The sequence below is a fragment of the Myotis nattereri genome, assembly GCF_964212035.1.
Source record: "Myotis nattereri genome assembly, chromosome: 17".
In the NCBI taxonomy this organism is placed as follows: Eukaryota; Metazoa; Chordata; class Mammalia; order Chiroptera; family Vespertilionidae; genus Myotis; species Myotis nattereri.
In genome coordinates, this window is record NC_138092.1 from 5,007,659 (window position 1) to 5,023,034 (window position 15,376).

Here is a 15,376-nt window from a genome sequence, read left to right on the forward strand (position 1 = left end):
GAGGTGCAGTGGTCAAGACCATTGGTGAAGAACACACGTTGCCTGCGTTCACATCCTCGCTCCATCATCCGTGTCTTGGTAACCTCACACGCACACACGGTGTCCTCTCTGCAGTAGCATCTTGTGAAGGTTACATGAGCTAAGACAGGTGGAAAGCTAAGAGGCAGTGCTGTCTCGTAGTACACTCAGCGCTGACCACTGGCGTCCTGTGTTGCTTGTGAATTTGGGTGAAATGTTAGAAACCTCCTGCGTTTATGATAGATGGGTCTGAAATTGGACTCCGTTGTTAGCCCAGACGTAAGGGGTTCGCCCGCAGTGCTGGTGGGAGAGGCAGCCGTTTTTCCGCCGCTCTGGTTTTTCAGTGGGAACCTGGACAAGCAGACGGCCCAGGGGAACACGGCCCTGCACTACTGCAGCCTGTTCGACAAGCCCGAGTGCCTGAAGCTGCTGCTGCGGAGCAAGCCCACCGTGGACGTGGGTGAGCACGCGCGCGTGGGGCTCAGCAGCCGTGGCTGGACCCGAGCTTGCCTGCTGCCCGTAATCTGATCATGGTCTCTGCCTTTTCGAGGCCTGTCCTAATCGTGCACATGTCTCTTCCCCATTTCAGTGAACCAGGCTGGAGAGACTGCCCTCGACATTGCAAAGAGACTGAAAGCCACCCAATGCGAAGATCTGGTAAGCAGCCCTGGCTGGTGTGGCTCAGTGGATAGAGTGTCAGCCTGTGGACCGAAGGGTCCCATGTTCAATTCCAGTCAAGGGCACGTGCCCTGGTTGTAAGCTCGATCCCCAGTAGGGAGCATGCAGGAGGCAGCGATCAATGATTCTCTCTCATCATTGATGTGTCTATCTCTCTCCCTCTCCCTTCCTCTCTGAAATCAATAAAAATATATTTTAAAAAATGAAAGAAAAAAATGTGGTAAGCAAGCTAATAGACATCAGCTGCCCTGAAGTGGCATTGTCTGAAACTGGAACTGGAGATAAAAGAAGCAATTTTTTTTTTTTAACTTTGGCTAAAGAAATTCCGACAAGCACTCTGGCTGCATTTGAAAACACAATAAACGTGTCATCCACCTGTCCCTGGAGGGCAGCTGTGATGAGGAGCTGGGAGGCGGGTGAGAGGTGGTGTTACCACCCGGGCTTACGGGTCATGGTCATCCGGCTTTCTCTGTGGCTCCCGGTCAGGAAGACCTATCTGGGAAGCCAAATAGTTGGGCCAGCCAAGGGCAGAGTACGATGGTCTTTAAATGTTAAGCACGCTGCTCTCCCCCTCGCGTCCCTGCATGCACTCACCTTTTCCGCTCCCACTGGTCCCTGCTCACAGCTCCAGGCCGCAGCGGAACACGGTGCTCATAACCTGGGGAAGGTTGAGATAGGAAAGGTAGGTTACCTTACCGAGCTCCAGGCCCCTGTGGCGCTTTTCTATTCCTCCGAGACTCCTCCGAGCAGGTCTGGGTGTCCCGCCCCCATGTGTGAATAAGAACAGGGAACATGGATTGAACTGGGACTGTCTGACTTGAAAGACCCACCCCTCGCACTTCCCTGACTGTGCTTTTGCCTTCCAGCCAAGAATTTGCTGTTTTGAGACTCATTTTAATAATATTTTTTTTAAATATATTTTATTTATTTTTTACAGAGATAAAGGGAGAGAGATAGTTAGAAACATCGTTGAGAGAGAAACATTGATCAGCTGCCTCCTGCACGCCTCCTACTGGGGATGTGCCCACAACCAAGGTACATGCCCTTGACCGGAATCGAACCTGGGACCCTTCAGTCCACAGGCTGACGCTCTATCCACTGAGCCAAACCGGCCAGGGCCATTTTAATAATATTTTAAAAAGCTTTACATCCTGGAGAGAAGTCACGTTGTCAAACTAAAATAGACCATGCGTGGAATTCCTGGCGGTTTCTCTGAGCTGTCTGCTGGTCCAGCGTGGACAGCCAGGGGGTTGCTTCCAAAGCTGCTGCTGGTGGTTAACTGGGACCCGGGAATAGGTGGGGTTTGCTCAATGCTGCTGTAACGTTGGGGTGTTTGGCGTTTGAATGACAGTGGCTGCTCCCGCTGTTCCTTTCAGCTTTCCCAGGCTAAGTCCGGAAAGTTCAACCCACACGTCCACGTGGAATACGAATGGAACCTGCGACAGGAGGAGATGGATGAGAGCGACGACGACCTGGACGACAAGGTGAGTGAGTCGGCCTCTGGGGCTCTGAGTGCATCCCCCCGTTTCTCTGCACTAACAGGACTCTGAGTGGGGTCGCTTGGTCTTAGGACCTGATGCACCAGCGCCGTTCTCTTGGCTCAGACCGGGTGCTCCTTTGGGTCCCACGTAGCAGCTGCATCAGTCAGGGATCTCCAGAGAAACAGAGCCAATGGGACGCGTATCCCTGGAGAGAGAGCATGGAATCTATTTTAGGGGGTTGGCTCACATGCACCTGAGGGCTGACAAGTCCAAAATGTATGGGCAGGTTGGGAATCCTGGCAATCTTGAGTCCGAAGGCCTCTGGAGCCTCAGGGGGCAGGTGGGGGGACCTCAGTCTTTTCTCCGAAGCCCTTCAGCTCACTGGCTGAGGCCCACCCCATTATGGGGGTATCCCCTTCACTCCATATCTAAATGTTAACCACACTAAAAAACACCCTCCCAGCCAACTCTCAGGCTGCTGTTTGACCAAACACCTGGGCACCAGGGCTTAGCCAAGTTGACACATAAAATTAGCCCTCAAAACGGCTGACGAGTAAAGAATAAGTTGTTGTTTATCGAGCACTCGCACGTGGACTGGGCAGCGGTAGGCATGTCGCCCGTGTTCCCCCAGGTTGTTCTTAGGAACGCCCACTGTGCTCTTGTCCCTGCTGCAGAGGAGAAAACTGGCACACGGATATTTTGCAACTCGTCTGCAGTGTCAGCTGGTGGAGGCGGTCTCGGTCTGACCTGCTTCTGTCCAGCTCCCAGAGGTCGTTCTCAGCGAGCTCTGAGGCTGGCTGCGCACCCTTCACTGGGCGTGTGGGGGCGATGCTCCTTCCCAGGCAGGATGTGAGGAATGGCCAGAGCTGGCCGGACAAAGGTGCCCTGAGGCGTTCCCACTTTAGAGGAGACATTTAGAAGCGACAGTGGAAACCCTAATAATGGGAATTGGGGGGTTGCTGAGGAGTGCTCGGAGGACACAGCAGTGAAGACCCATCAAGGACGGGCAGTGGAGATGGGCTCCTAAGGTAGGGAGGAGCTTGCCGGGCAGAGGAGGAGGAATGCATTCTTCCAGGAAGGGAGAGCAGCATGTGCAAAGGCCTGGGGGTCATGCTGGAGCCCGGATGTCTGAGGAAAGGTTAGAAGCACCGTGTGTGAGGCAACCTGCATGTGGGCTGAGTGGAGAGAGGCAGGAGGCCGCCGCAGGGTCAGGCCGCCCAGATCAGGGAGGCTCTGTGGGCCACATGTGACCTTTCGGCTTTGGAAAAGCCAATGAATTTTTCAAATTAACAACCAGTAGCAGTGAGGAGCCAACAGAGATTTCTTGTGGGAAGGGCATGTTTCCTACCTGCCTGCGTCTGTGTGGAAAACGGATTGAACGAGACGGAATCGGGCTGTTCAGGGGCCATTGCTCCTGTGGGAGCTGAAGGGTCCTGTGCACACAGTCCGAGGGGCGTCCCTGAGCTCTCCATGCACAGCCAGTGACTGGCAGACACGGAGGGTCCTGACTCGGAAAGCAGTGGATGCTAAAGCTGTCACCAGGATACAGACCCAGGGCACCTCACAGGCATGAAAATGGTTTTGAATCCAGGAGGTGGGGTTGGGCCTGCAGGTCTGAGTCAGCATTGGGGCCAGTCAAAGCCAGGGGTGTGGATGAGGTTACTTCTACGTGGATGCAAGTGAGAAGAGAGGTAGGATTGAGAATCTCGGCTTCAAATGGCTGACCACAAAGGAGCGTTTAATGTGGCCACTGTTCTCTCTTCAAATGCTGGTGGCCATGGCCTGCACCCGGAGGGACTTACAGATTAAAGGCTAAACCTAACTGGGACCTTATGCTTCTGGCCGCTGCTGACCCCTAACCAGTGTTTCCCTAACATGACCCTGGCAGTGGTGACACGAGGATCAGAAGCGTAAGGTCTTCCCTGTCCTGTGTGGTCCTCTCGGGCCAGGGTTGTGGGTGCCCAGGTTCCCCCTGGAGCCCGCCCGCAGTGGCGTCCGGATGGTTGTCTCACCCTCTGCACTGTTCTCTCCCTCCAGCCAAGCCCCATCAAGAAGGAGCGCTCGCCGCGCCCCCAGAGCTTCTGCCACTCCTCCAGCATCTCCCCCCAGGACAAGCTGGCGCAGCCGGGATTCGGCACCCAGCGGGACAAGCAGCGGCTCTCCTACAGCGCCTTCACCAACCAGATCTTCACCTCCACGAGCACAGACTCCCCCACGTCACCCACCTCGGAGGCACCTCCATTGCCTCCTCGAAACGCCGGCAAAGGTACGGGCTTTGAGAAGGGCCTCGTGGCTCCGTCCTCAGGGCTAGGAGTTACGCAGCCTGGAGGTAGAATTGCCAGGTGCACGTGGGTGGCAGAGTCTGGAGTGGGGTGCCAGCACCAGCAGTCAGGTAGGCAGTGTTGTGGGCACACCTCACACATTCTGTGTGAACCTCACAGCAGTCCTGTCTCGGGTGTGCTCTTCATACTCATTTTGCAGATATGGAAATAGGCTTAGGGAGGTAGAGTGGCTTGTCAAGGTCATGTAGCTGGTAGGTGGTAGAGTTGAGATTCAATCCGAGGTCCACATAGGGTCCAAGACCTGGGCTCTTTCCTCTTTCGTAAGGATTCTTGTTTGTGAAAGTGGCTTTCCTCTAGACCAGCATGCCTCTCTTCTGGAGACAGTGTGGCGGCAGCATTAGTTACAGGTGGAGCCCTGGAGGCCCTAGACCCAGTCTTTCTCATTTCCTGTTCACAGTGAGTGGGGTGTGACAGTGGCTGGCATTGTGGGGACTAGAGGGACAGTGGTTCAGAGACGCTGAGTATGTGACCTCCGGTCTCGGCTGTGCAGATGCTAACCAGGCCCTGTGTGGCCTGAGCCCATCCTCCCGTCCCTCGACGAGGCAGGCCGTGCAGCAGAATCCTCCCTGGAGGAGGTGATTGGCAGGTGTGTCGGATGCCCCCGAGAGGCTAATGCCAGGCCACCGCTCTGTTCTCTAGCAACAAGTGCTTGTCCTGCGCCCCTGGGTCCACAGAGACCATCCTGTGCAGGAAGTCGGCGTGTTCCCTCACAGGGACGGGGACAGATGAGGCCCAGAAATGCCCACATCAAAGGGTCCCACAGCCGGGGAAGTCGAGAGGCCCCGGGCCGGAGCCTGGGGTTTGTTCTCAGCCAGGGCTCCCCCTGCACAGCGCAGCGCAGCGGCTCACGCGCTTCCAGGCCTCTCCGCACACAATGCGGGCCTATTGCAATCACACTGGGGCTATTTTCTGGGAAATGTGAGCTTTATTCAAAACAGTGTTTTTTCAGAGCTTATTCTCCATTGAGATGGTGCTATAAATGGGAGCTGTGTTCTTAGAGACCCGAATGGCCTCATAGATCATAACGTAACGGAGAAAAGTTAAAGGGAGGCTTTGGTGTGAATAGTTCTCATCGAAGATAACCAGTGACCGTGACCGTGACAGCACGTGTGAGCCAGAAGTTTCACCAGCGGTGTGTTTCTTACTGTTCCTCACGTTTGCTGGCACGTACCTAAGTCAGGCGTCCACGTCCTCTGTAAACCACTGACGATGGATTGGGCCTTAGCCCTGGGCTGTGCGGGCATCATGTGAAACTCCCCAGCCGGGGAGCGGCCTTCTCGGGAAGCTGAAGGGACCCGAAGCATGGGCTGCGTCCCGCCTCTCGCTGCGCTCACATGCCGTGCACTTGGGAAGCAGTCAGGCGCAGAGCGAGTTCGTAGAGGACGTAGTTGCAGATCGGCTGGTGCACAGTGCGGAGGTGGCTCCCCCTGGCTTGTGGCCCTTACTTTTCCCCGTTTCATTCTGTTTAACCAATAGACACGTTTACATGAAAGCGAGGATGTCCTGCCTGGGTGGCTCGGGCTGCCCACCTTCCGTGGCGCGTCCCGCCGAGGCCTCTGCTGGCAGAAGTCCCTGCCCTGAGAGTGAGGCAGGCTCTGAAGGGCGCCGGCTCGGGGGAGGCGGAGACGGACACTAAAGTTGAAAGTCCCCCAATCCTCAGACTGAGTGGGGAAAGAGGAATCATTCTGAATCCAGCTCAGGAATATTTTCCGGAAACTCCAGCTGCCTCATCAAAATGCAAGGAAGTTTGACCTCATTGCCTCCAAGCAAAGCCTCCTTGTGCTCGGGCAGAGCTGTCAGCAGCGGCAGAATCGTCGATTCAGGGCCCTTACGCCGTCCTGGAGCCTAGACAGGCGCGCTGGCGGCTCCCCCTCTGCGGTGGGAGGCCCAGCGGGATGAGGTCAGAGCCGTGATTTAAGTGCAGCTCCCACCCCACTGTGCGCTCCTGAGGACTAGATAGACCCGTGGTTCTCAACCTTCCTAATGCCGCGACCCTTTCATACAGTTCCTCATGTGGTGGTGACCCCCAGCCATAAAATTATTTTCGTTGCTACTTCATAACTGTAATTTTGCTACTGTAAACAGTATGTAATTATATATGTGTTTTCTGATGGTCTTAGGCGACCCCTGAGAAAGGGTCATTAAACCCCCAAAGGGGTCGCGACCCACAGGTTGAGAACCGCTGTGATAGACGTTCCCAGGCTCGCCAGGATCACTGCGTCTTTCATCTTTCAGCTAAAATCAGGTCATAGGACCAGGATATCTGAGAGCAAGAGGGTGCTGAAAGGTTAGGCCAGTCCACAGCCCATTGCACAGCGACAGCCCAGGGAAGGTTAAGGGACTTGAGGTCACTCGGTGGCTGCGATGGGACAGAAAATTGAAATGGGCCTTAGGACCTGTCCGACCAGATCGCCTAGATTCTCCCTCTGTGTGTCGGGGAAGACGGTCCATCTCCTCTGCCCTCCTGGTGGACTTGCCATCAGAACCCAGAGAGACCGACCACCCAGGAGAAAGGCTCTAGGAGAGCAGAGCCCGGGCTGCTGGGGGGCTCCTGCTAGGATTGCTGGGCTGCAGCTTTGGGGGCCCCTAGAATCTGGAAAGTGTGGCGAGCACCATGAGACTGTCCCCCAGAGCAGGCCCTTGAAAACAGACACCAGTGCTACAGCTTCACCGGGTTTTCATTAACGGTAAGCTATGGACCTGCCTCTTCCTCCCAGTGTGCGACTCCATGCCTCTCACAGCGGCGGCCAAACTGCAGCTGAGCTGGGACAGGTGTGGACACTGGTGAGGAGGAAGGGGGCATTCAGCTCAGCCTGGCGTGTGGCAGGGCTGCGTGGGCGCCGTGCTGCTGGCCTGGGGCCCCCTGCTGTGTGGGGTCCTGGTCGGTCTGCGCTGGGTCCGTCTGTCTGCACACTCCAGCTCGAGGTGCCCGTTTCCCCACCTCGGCGCCTGCCTTCCCACGCGCAGTTCCTCTCTGAATGAACCCATTGTCTTTACCCTGTAAAGTAACAAAGTTTCTACTCTTTAGCTCTATACTGTGAAAACCATGGGAAAGTGGGAAAATTGTCATTCGCACTGTCCACAGCTGTACAGATGCAACCCGTGTCGTTCACACACAGGTGGCGTGTTAGAATTCTGAAGTTACACAGAGAGTGCCAGGAAAAGTTGTAAGCCCTCTTCTGGGTCTTGTTTTCCTTTGAACAAGTTATATTTCAGTTGGTCTCCCCGCATGGAAGACCTGGGTTTTCTGTTTGACCAACAACCAGAGGTATGAGGACTCTGGAAAGGAATCCGCCTGGCTTCCACCACGGACCCTCCTTAGCCCAGAGCGTGCGGGCAGTGGGGAAGGCCTGTGGATCTTGCCCGCAGGAAGCTGACGGCAGGAAAGCAGGCAGAGAAGCTAGTGACGTCGGTCCTCGTGGGAGGTCAGAGATAAAAGCAATGGCTCTGGGCAGAGGGCTGGGTCCCAGGAGGCGTCCTGAGATGACCTTTGAGCCCACCTGACCGGGGAGGATGCTCCCATCAGAAGGGACTGCTGCCTCCCAGGAGGAGAAGCTGGAGGCTGCGGTGGCGCTGAGCCGGCCAGAGTCCCTCAGCTGATTCCCTGCAGGGACTGGCTGTCCTCCGCTCCAAGCCGCGGTCTCTGATGGCAATGCAGCAGGAAGGTGGGTTCCAGGTGGCGTGGTGAACGCGCGGGAGCTCCACGGGACTCAGGAATGGAGGGGGAGGTTTGACAGGCATGTTGGTTGGGATTCTAGGAATGAATTTTTTAAAATATCTATGTGTGGGTGTAGTTGAACGACTTCAGGGCAGTTTTTCTGGATTTCAGTGGATAGATTTCCTGGCTTTTAAAGATGGAGCCTTACTGGGGGAGATTGAACTCAAACTATTCATCCATTAGTTCAGTGTTAAATTACTAGATCCAAACTACTGTACACCAGAACCTGTGGCCTGGCAAGCAAGACAGGCCATCTGCACGTAAACAAAGCTGTCATCACAGACGCCGTAGCTGATGGGAAGAAAGGCTGACATGGTATGAGGAGCACCGGTCTCTTCCCTTTGAAATGATCCCAGAGGCTCGGTTTTGCTCGGTTTGTGGTTACGGGACGACCCTGGCCTGATGGCCCCTGAAATCGCCTGCGCACACAGGCAGCATTGCTCAGACATCGCTCCCTTAGCACTTTGCCTGGTGATGTGTGGTTCCTGACAGGATTTGGAACCAATTGAATGACCTTTCGGATGCAGTGCCCCAGCGCGTCCCTAGGTGGCGATAGCGATGAACTTGTCCATTATCCAGTCCCCGTTTACTTCCAGGAGGAAGTTGCACTTCCTCACACTGCATTCGCTGCTGCCCTGGCTTTGGGGAACTGCAGCATTGCGGGAGGGGGTGAGTGCCTCCCTGTCCCAGAGGCCTGGGGTGTGGTCCCAGCTCGCCCCGTGTGCCTGCCACCCTAAAGTCTCCAGGTCCCCACTTTCCTGGCTGCACAGCGGGGGCCGTAATTGCCCACCCACATTCCTTACGGGGCCTTTATGAAAAGCAAGGGGAATGGCCTGTGCAGACACTTTGGGAAACTGAAAGCTTCAGACAAGTGCAGGGGTGCAGTCACAGTGACTGCGCTTCAAAGATAAAGTGGTCCTGGGATTGCCCTGATCTGGGGCAACGGCAGGCTTCGAGATGGAGGGCATCATCGGATTGAGAGGATAAAGTACATAGAGGGCCACTGAATCCCAAAGGCCAAGCGAGAAACCAGTTACCGACTGAGAAAATGGTTAAGTGGATGTCGGTACTGATCGGTAATTGATCATGGGAAGCGTCAGTGCTACGTCACCAGGCGGAGGCCGGCAGTGACTGAGCTTCCCTTTGACACGCAGACTGTAGAAAGCTCTTTGGGAGCCTGTCTGGATCGCAGGTACCTCCCGTCCTGTGTTCACATGTGGTGTGGCCGTGTTCTCCGCTTTTCTTTGTTTCTCTCCTTTTTTATTGACTTTTAATTTTGCGGGAGCAGTTATTCATGAACACAGTTAAAATGTCCGCCTGGTGACAGTCACAGAGACATGTGCCCAGTGCCCAGCAGGTACTGCCTGGGACCCACCAGCACTTCAGTGTCATTCTCTAGAAACAAAACTAACAGCAAACTTTTTTTTCTTTCTTAAAACATCAGTTTAAATAAGTCAACATTTTTGCAGTAATGGTGTGTGTGTGTGTGTGTGTGTGTGTGTGTGTGTGTGTAATATTCATAAGATCACTACTAGCCTGTCTTTGTCTCTGAAGAAACCTGAGTCTTTTTTTAAATCTATAGAAACCAATGTCTAATGTATATAACCTATTGAGTTTCTAATATAATAGGTGGTTTATGAAGTCCAGAACAATCATCAGAATTGGAGGAAGAAAGAGTTTTTGGATTTCTTTTTTCTTCTGAGTAATTCTTTTTACTTCAGCATCCTCCATTATTTAAACAAGTCATTAAAAACAACTCGGGCCCTGCCAGTGTGGTTCAGTTGGGTTGAGCATCCTCCCATGGACCTGAGGGTGGTGGTTCCGCTCCCGGTCAGAGCACATGCCTGCATTGCCGGCTCGATCCCTGGTAGGGGGCAGCAGGAGGCAGCAGATTGATGTTTCTCTCTCTCTCCTTCTCCCCTCTCCCTAAGATCAATAAAAATATATTAAAAAAGAAAACTTGGGCAAAGTTTACGGACTTAAAGGCAAGGCTGTGGCGGAGAGAAGAGTCCTGTTCTGTGGCCTCGAGCCTCAGCCTGCGGCCCTTGAGGCAGCGGCCTGTTCTGCTCTGGCTCATTGATTTCCCTGGCAGTGCCGCCTCCTCAGTAGCTTCCGCCACGATTCCAGTGACTTATTGTTCAAAGTGTGTGGTTTTTTTCCCGTTGGACCTAAGTGATCTCAACGCATTGGCATGTCATGCTCACTGGTCTCCTGTTTCTTAAAGAGACACACTCACCTCCCCTTTGTTGTCACTGTTTCTCACCAGCAACTTTTAGAAACCCTGTTTGGGCATCACTGGGCTGATGGGCCACCTCCGGCCTGCGCTTTTGTCCCTCCCCTTGTCGTGCCGCCGTCGATGTGTGAAGTGACTGCACACCGGCTGTTCGATGAGACCGGGACTGACCTTCCTGCCCGTTCGGTGCCTTTCCAGGTCCCACTGGCCCACCTTCAACGCTCCCCCTCGGCATGCAGACCTCCGGCGGCACCTCCACCCTGTCCAAGAAGCGGCCCCCGCCACCACCACCTGGACACAAGCGAGCGCTGTCGGACCCTCCCAGCCCACTACCTCACGGGCCCTCCAACAAAGGCGCAGTCACCTGGGGTAAGTCACCGAGTCGGGGAGCTGAGGTTCGCAGGAAAGGCCATGTAGCCCACTCAGACCCGCTGGCCAGCGGCACGGCTGGCATTCTAAGCCGGCCTGTCCAGCTCCAGCGTGCGCACCATCACCACTCCTGTGAGCCGTGGGCACGGCACCAAGGAAGCAGGGAGCGAGCGCAATGGCTGGGGAAGAGTGCTCCGAAACCCGCTTTGGAGATGGGCTTTGAAGGTTGCATAAGAATTTACCGCGAGTGGGAGGGGACAGGTGTTGGGGGGGGTGGGCAGGTGCTGCAGGGAGGGGACAGGTGTTGCGGGGGCGGTGGGACAGGTGAGACAGGTGAGCAGGGAGGGGGAAGAGAGGGCTGAGTGACAGAGACGTGAACACACAGTGTCTTTGGAGGATGGAGGTCACCTCAGGTGGCCAGAGAACATTCTGTCCGCGAGGCCCAGCCCGCCCTCTGCCCGCCCCTCGCTGCCCTGTGGTTCGGGGGCAGGAGTGGCAGACCCTGCATGTGGCCTGCTCGGCCTCGTGTCCCAGCGCTGACCCTCACCAGCTCCTTGACCTGGGGCTTGACTGTATTTTGCGTGTGTTTCTTCCGCTATAAGAAGGAGGGTGGTGGGTTGTATTGTGTGTCCCATGAACAGATCACTGTGAGGCACTTAGCACAGAACCGTGCTCACAGGAAGTTCTCAGTGACCGGTCGTTGCCATGGTTCTGTTACCATTGGGGCGCGGTGGTGGCCACGGAGAGCAGGTGGACCTGGGAGTCAGTCTTTCCAGTTCCTTCTGGAACCTCAGGGGTGCTTGTCTGCCAAACCCACATCCCCATATTCCGTTTCTCTGTCGGAGGCTGCGACGTTCCACATTTTCTTTTCCCTGTAGGTAACGATATGGGTCCATCCTCATCAAGTAAGACCACAAACAAGTTTGAGGGGCTGTCTCAGCAGGCGAGGTAAGCCAGCTCTGTCCTGCTGGGCGTGTGGTTGCGGGGGCAGAATCACAGAGATGGGCGTTAGTGCCGGTCTCCTCCACGTGGCCTGCAGCTGTGCTGGTCACGGCGACAGCCTGGCCATTCGCGGCCCCTTGTCACTGGGCCTGGTGCTGCCGGCGGGCTGGGAGTGGACACCGACCTCCATCCGGCTCCCGGTGAGACAGCCCTCACGTCCCGGAGTCAGTCTGCCAGAATGAGTTTTTATTTTCAGTTTTCCACCTGAAGTCTTTTTGTTCTGGTACTTGCTCTCTGGGCTCCATTTTGCAGGCGTGGGGATGAAAGGTAGTCCTCCATGGGACCGACAGCAGAGGTCCTCGGGCTTAGGGCTATGAGTCTAGGTGCTTTGGAGCATTGTCTGTGGGCAGCACTGCCCAGTCCCAACGCGAGGGCTCCGCTAGAGGCCCGGGCTGAGATGAGGACACGAGGCCACTTCCGGACCCAAAATCAGGGAGAAAGTCACCTGGCGTGTGTGGGCACTGCTTTCCAGAGTGTAGCCAAGGCTTAAAACACAAGCCTGCATTTCTTTAATGCCACTGGTTTTGTCTTGGCAACCTGGGAGGTGGGCCGCTCAGCACGGGCGCACTTTTATAGGTGAGGGTCACTGTTGGCCTGCGGTCTCAGCGCTGGACGCAGACCCTGGCTCTGCGCACTCCCTCCCCGGTCCCTTCCCTGGAGCCCGCCCTGCCTGCAGGACCTGAGGAAATCACTGCCCAGACGTGCCAAGCAAACCCGCTGGCGTTCACCGTTTCCAGCTCCTGGTGGCTTTATCGCAATGACAGTGGGACCCTGCCCGAGGCGGGTGGGACCTCAGGTGGCTGAGAGCGCGCGGGCCCCGGGGACCGAGGGCCAGCATGGGAGACGCGCGCACGTCGTCTCTCTGAGCCCCGGTCTTTGCCTGTTGGCTTGGCTTTCCCTGTTCTCTAAAGGCAGTTGGGATAGGAGGGAAAAGCCAGTTCTGGGGACATCACGGGCAGCGCGGGAGGAGCGGGAGGTTAAAGCAGCTCCTGGCGGGTCGATGGCGTGTGGCTGCTATCGCTCTGGGCCCGGCGCTCCTGTGTCCCGAGTGGCTGCGGCCCCGTCTTAAACGGAAGCAGTGGTCCCAATGATAGATGCCCCCTGTCCGCCGGCACTTAAAGGCCGTGGGTTAACATTTGACCCCTCGCACGACACCAGTGGCCTCCTGTCGCAGGGGCCTGGGCCTTTTCCTGCTCGTTTGCACGGGCTCCCAGAGGCGCCAAGCCCAGGGGAGGGAGGTCATCTAGGAGGACGTGAGGGCTCTGAGTCCAGCAGAGCTGCGTCTGGATTTCCATGTCCTTCACCCACCAGCCTCGCTCGGGGACCAGCGCTCGGGGCCTCTGCTGGTCACCGCGGTCTCCTCCTCTGACAGTGGGGCTGGTGGCCGGGGACAGGACCAGCTGCTTTTGCGGCAGGTGCCCTAGGAAAAGGCTGGGAGGAGGAGGAGTTAGTCGGAATCATTCAGAAACACCCTCCCAGCCGGGCAAACGTTGACTGATGGAAACTAGACCGTATCCTTTTGCTAAAGAGATCTGGCAAGGGTTTCTTAGATGGTTCAGCACCGCCTCCGATTTCCTTAAATAACCTATCACCACCGATATTATGACACTTTTAGGTCCTAACTGATTGTTTTTATTAATTAGCACCGGTTCCGCGAAGTCTGCCCTTGGCCCGAGAGTTCTGCCTAAACTACCTCAGAAAGGTAAGGCCTCTCTTGTCTGCGGAGAGACCATCTCTTTTCTCCCTGCACTCCTTTGCAGCTCTGCGTGAAATATTATTATACATTTCTTATTACAAAAGTGATACCTGTTCATTCTAGGAGATTTGACAAATACAGGTAAGCAAAAAGGAGAACATAAAAACCACCTGAAAATGCAAGCAACCGAGACAAGCTGGTGGGCCCATCCTTTTACTCACTTTTCTGTGCTTCCCATACGTTTCCGTTTAAACTGATTTTTGTTGCTTGGTAAATCAGAAACGTTTCACATGGTACATAAAACACATTTGCCTAACGGGTCACTTTTCCTGGCTGCCTAGTATTCCACTGCCTGGTGCCAGGATATGTTAAGCAGTCTCTGGTACTTAGTGGTCACGTAGTTTTGGGGTTTTCTTCACCATAAACAGTGCCGTGCTGACATGGTAGCACAGACATCTCGGTGCCTGGCTCCATCGCTGCTCCGGGATGGATTTCTAGGATCAGGGTGCCCAGATCCCTGCTCTGGGGTGGATTCCTAGGATCAGGGTGCCCAGCTCCATCCCTGTTCTGGGATATATTCCTAGGATCAGGGTGCCCGGCTCCATCCTTGCTCTGGGGTGGATTTCTAGGATCAGGGTGCCCGGCCCAGATCCCTGCTCCGAGATGGATTCCTAGGATCAGGGTGCCCGGCCCAGATCCCTGCTCTGAGATGGATTTCTAGGATCAGGGTGCCCGGATCCCTGCTCTGGGGTGGATTCCTAGGATCAGGGTGCCCGGCCCAGATCCCTGCTCCGAGATGGATTCCTAGGATCAGGGTGCCCGGCCCAGCCCAGATCCCTGCTCTGGGATGGATTCCTGGGACCAGGGTGCCCGGCCCAGATCCCTGCTCTGGGGTGGATTTCTAGGATCAGGGTGCCTGGCCCAGATCCCTGCTCTGGGGTGGATTTCTAGGATCAGGGTGCCTGGCCAGGGTCCATCGCTGCTCTGGGTTTTTCTTCCTTTATTTATTTATTTTTTAATTTTACAACTGTCTCTCTCACTGAGTTGGATTCTTAGGGTGACAGCTTTTTCGTTGACTCACTCAGCGTGCTTAGTCAGCTGTGTTCTTGCTGAGCCCTGTGTGACTGGCCCCTGCGCCAGGAGCCAGGGCTGCAAACGAGTGAAAATGCGAATCCTGGCTCCGGGAAACCTGGCTGACAGTGAGAAGATGCTCTAGCGCAGCGGTTCCCAACCTGTGGGCCGCGACCCCTTTGGCGGTCGAACGACCCTTTCACAGGGGTCGCCTAAGACCATCCTGCATATCAGATATTTACATGACGATTCATCACAGTAGCAACATGACAGTGATGAAGTAGCAACGAAAATAATTTTATGGTTGGGGGTCACACAACATGAGGAACTGTACTTGAAGGGCCAGAAGGTTGAGAACCACTGCTCTAGTGGGATGCTGAGAGCTGCCAGCTCCCGTTGGCCAGTTCCTGCTTCGAGTAACTCACGTGTTAGCAGGCAGCAAGGCGAGGCACAGAGAGGTTGTGTGAGTGTCCAAGGTCACACAGCTGGAAAGTAAGTGGTGGAGCTGGACTCGGAGACGTGTCCTCAGTCCTGAGTTTTCCGGGACAGAGCTGTGCCAGGAGCTGTGGGAATGGTCCCCGGGCACCCGTCCCAGGCTGTGGTGGGCACGCAGCCCAGCGCCGAAGGGAAGAGGAGGAACCGACTTAGAAATGCACCCAAACCTATTCAGTGGAGAATAAGTCAGAGTTGCAGACAGTGTAGATGTTGTGGTCCCGTTTATGGTTTATCGTCATGTTTATTCATGAGCGCATGTACCTGGGTCCCCAA

General features: G+C 55.4%; 1 protein-coding gene across 3 annotated transcripts in view; it reads left to right on the forward strand.

Moving 5' to 3' along the window:
- The window catches only part of ASAP1 (ArfGAP with SH3 domain, ankyrin repeat and PH domain 1), a gene marked incomplete at its 5' end in the record, with an annotated part of 188,482 nt that overhangs the window by 167,467 nt on the left and 5,639 nt on the right, over positions 1 to 15,376 (forward strand). For 2 of the 3 annotated variants that reach the window (XM_081111283.1, XM_081111282.1), the window contains 7 exons: positions 363 to 478; positions 608 to 675; positions 2,073 to 2,180; positions 4,215 to 4,443; positions 10,669 to 10,839; positions 11,718 to 11,787; positions 13,485 to 13,543. In XM_081111283.1, the coding sequence (XP_080967409.1) occupies positions 363 to 478; positions 608 to 675; positions 2,073 to 2,180; positions 4,215 to 4,443; positions 10,669 to 10,839; positions 11,718 to 11,787; positions 13,485 to 13,543 (821 nt within the window). Of the gene's footprint in view, positions 1 to 362; positions 479 to 607; positions 676 to 1,321; positions 1,379 to 2,072; positions 2,181 to 4,214; positions 4,444 to 10,668; positions 10,840 to 11,717; positions 11,788 to 13,484; positions 13,544 to 15,376 lie in introns of all 3 variants that reach the window. The other variant, XM_081111281.1, reaches the window with a different exon arrangement.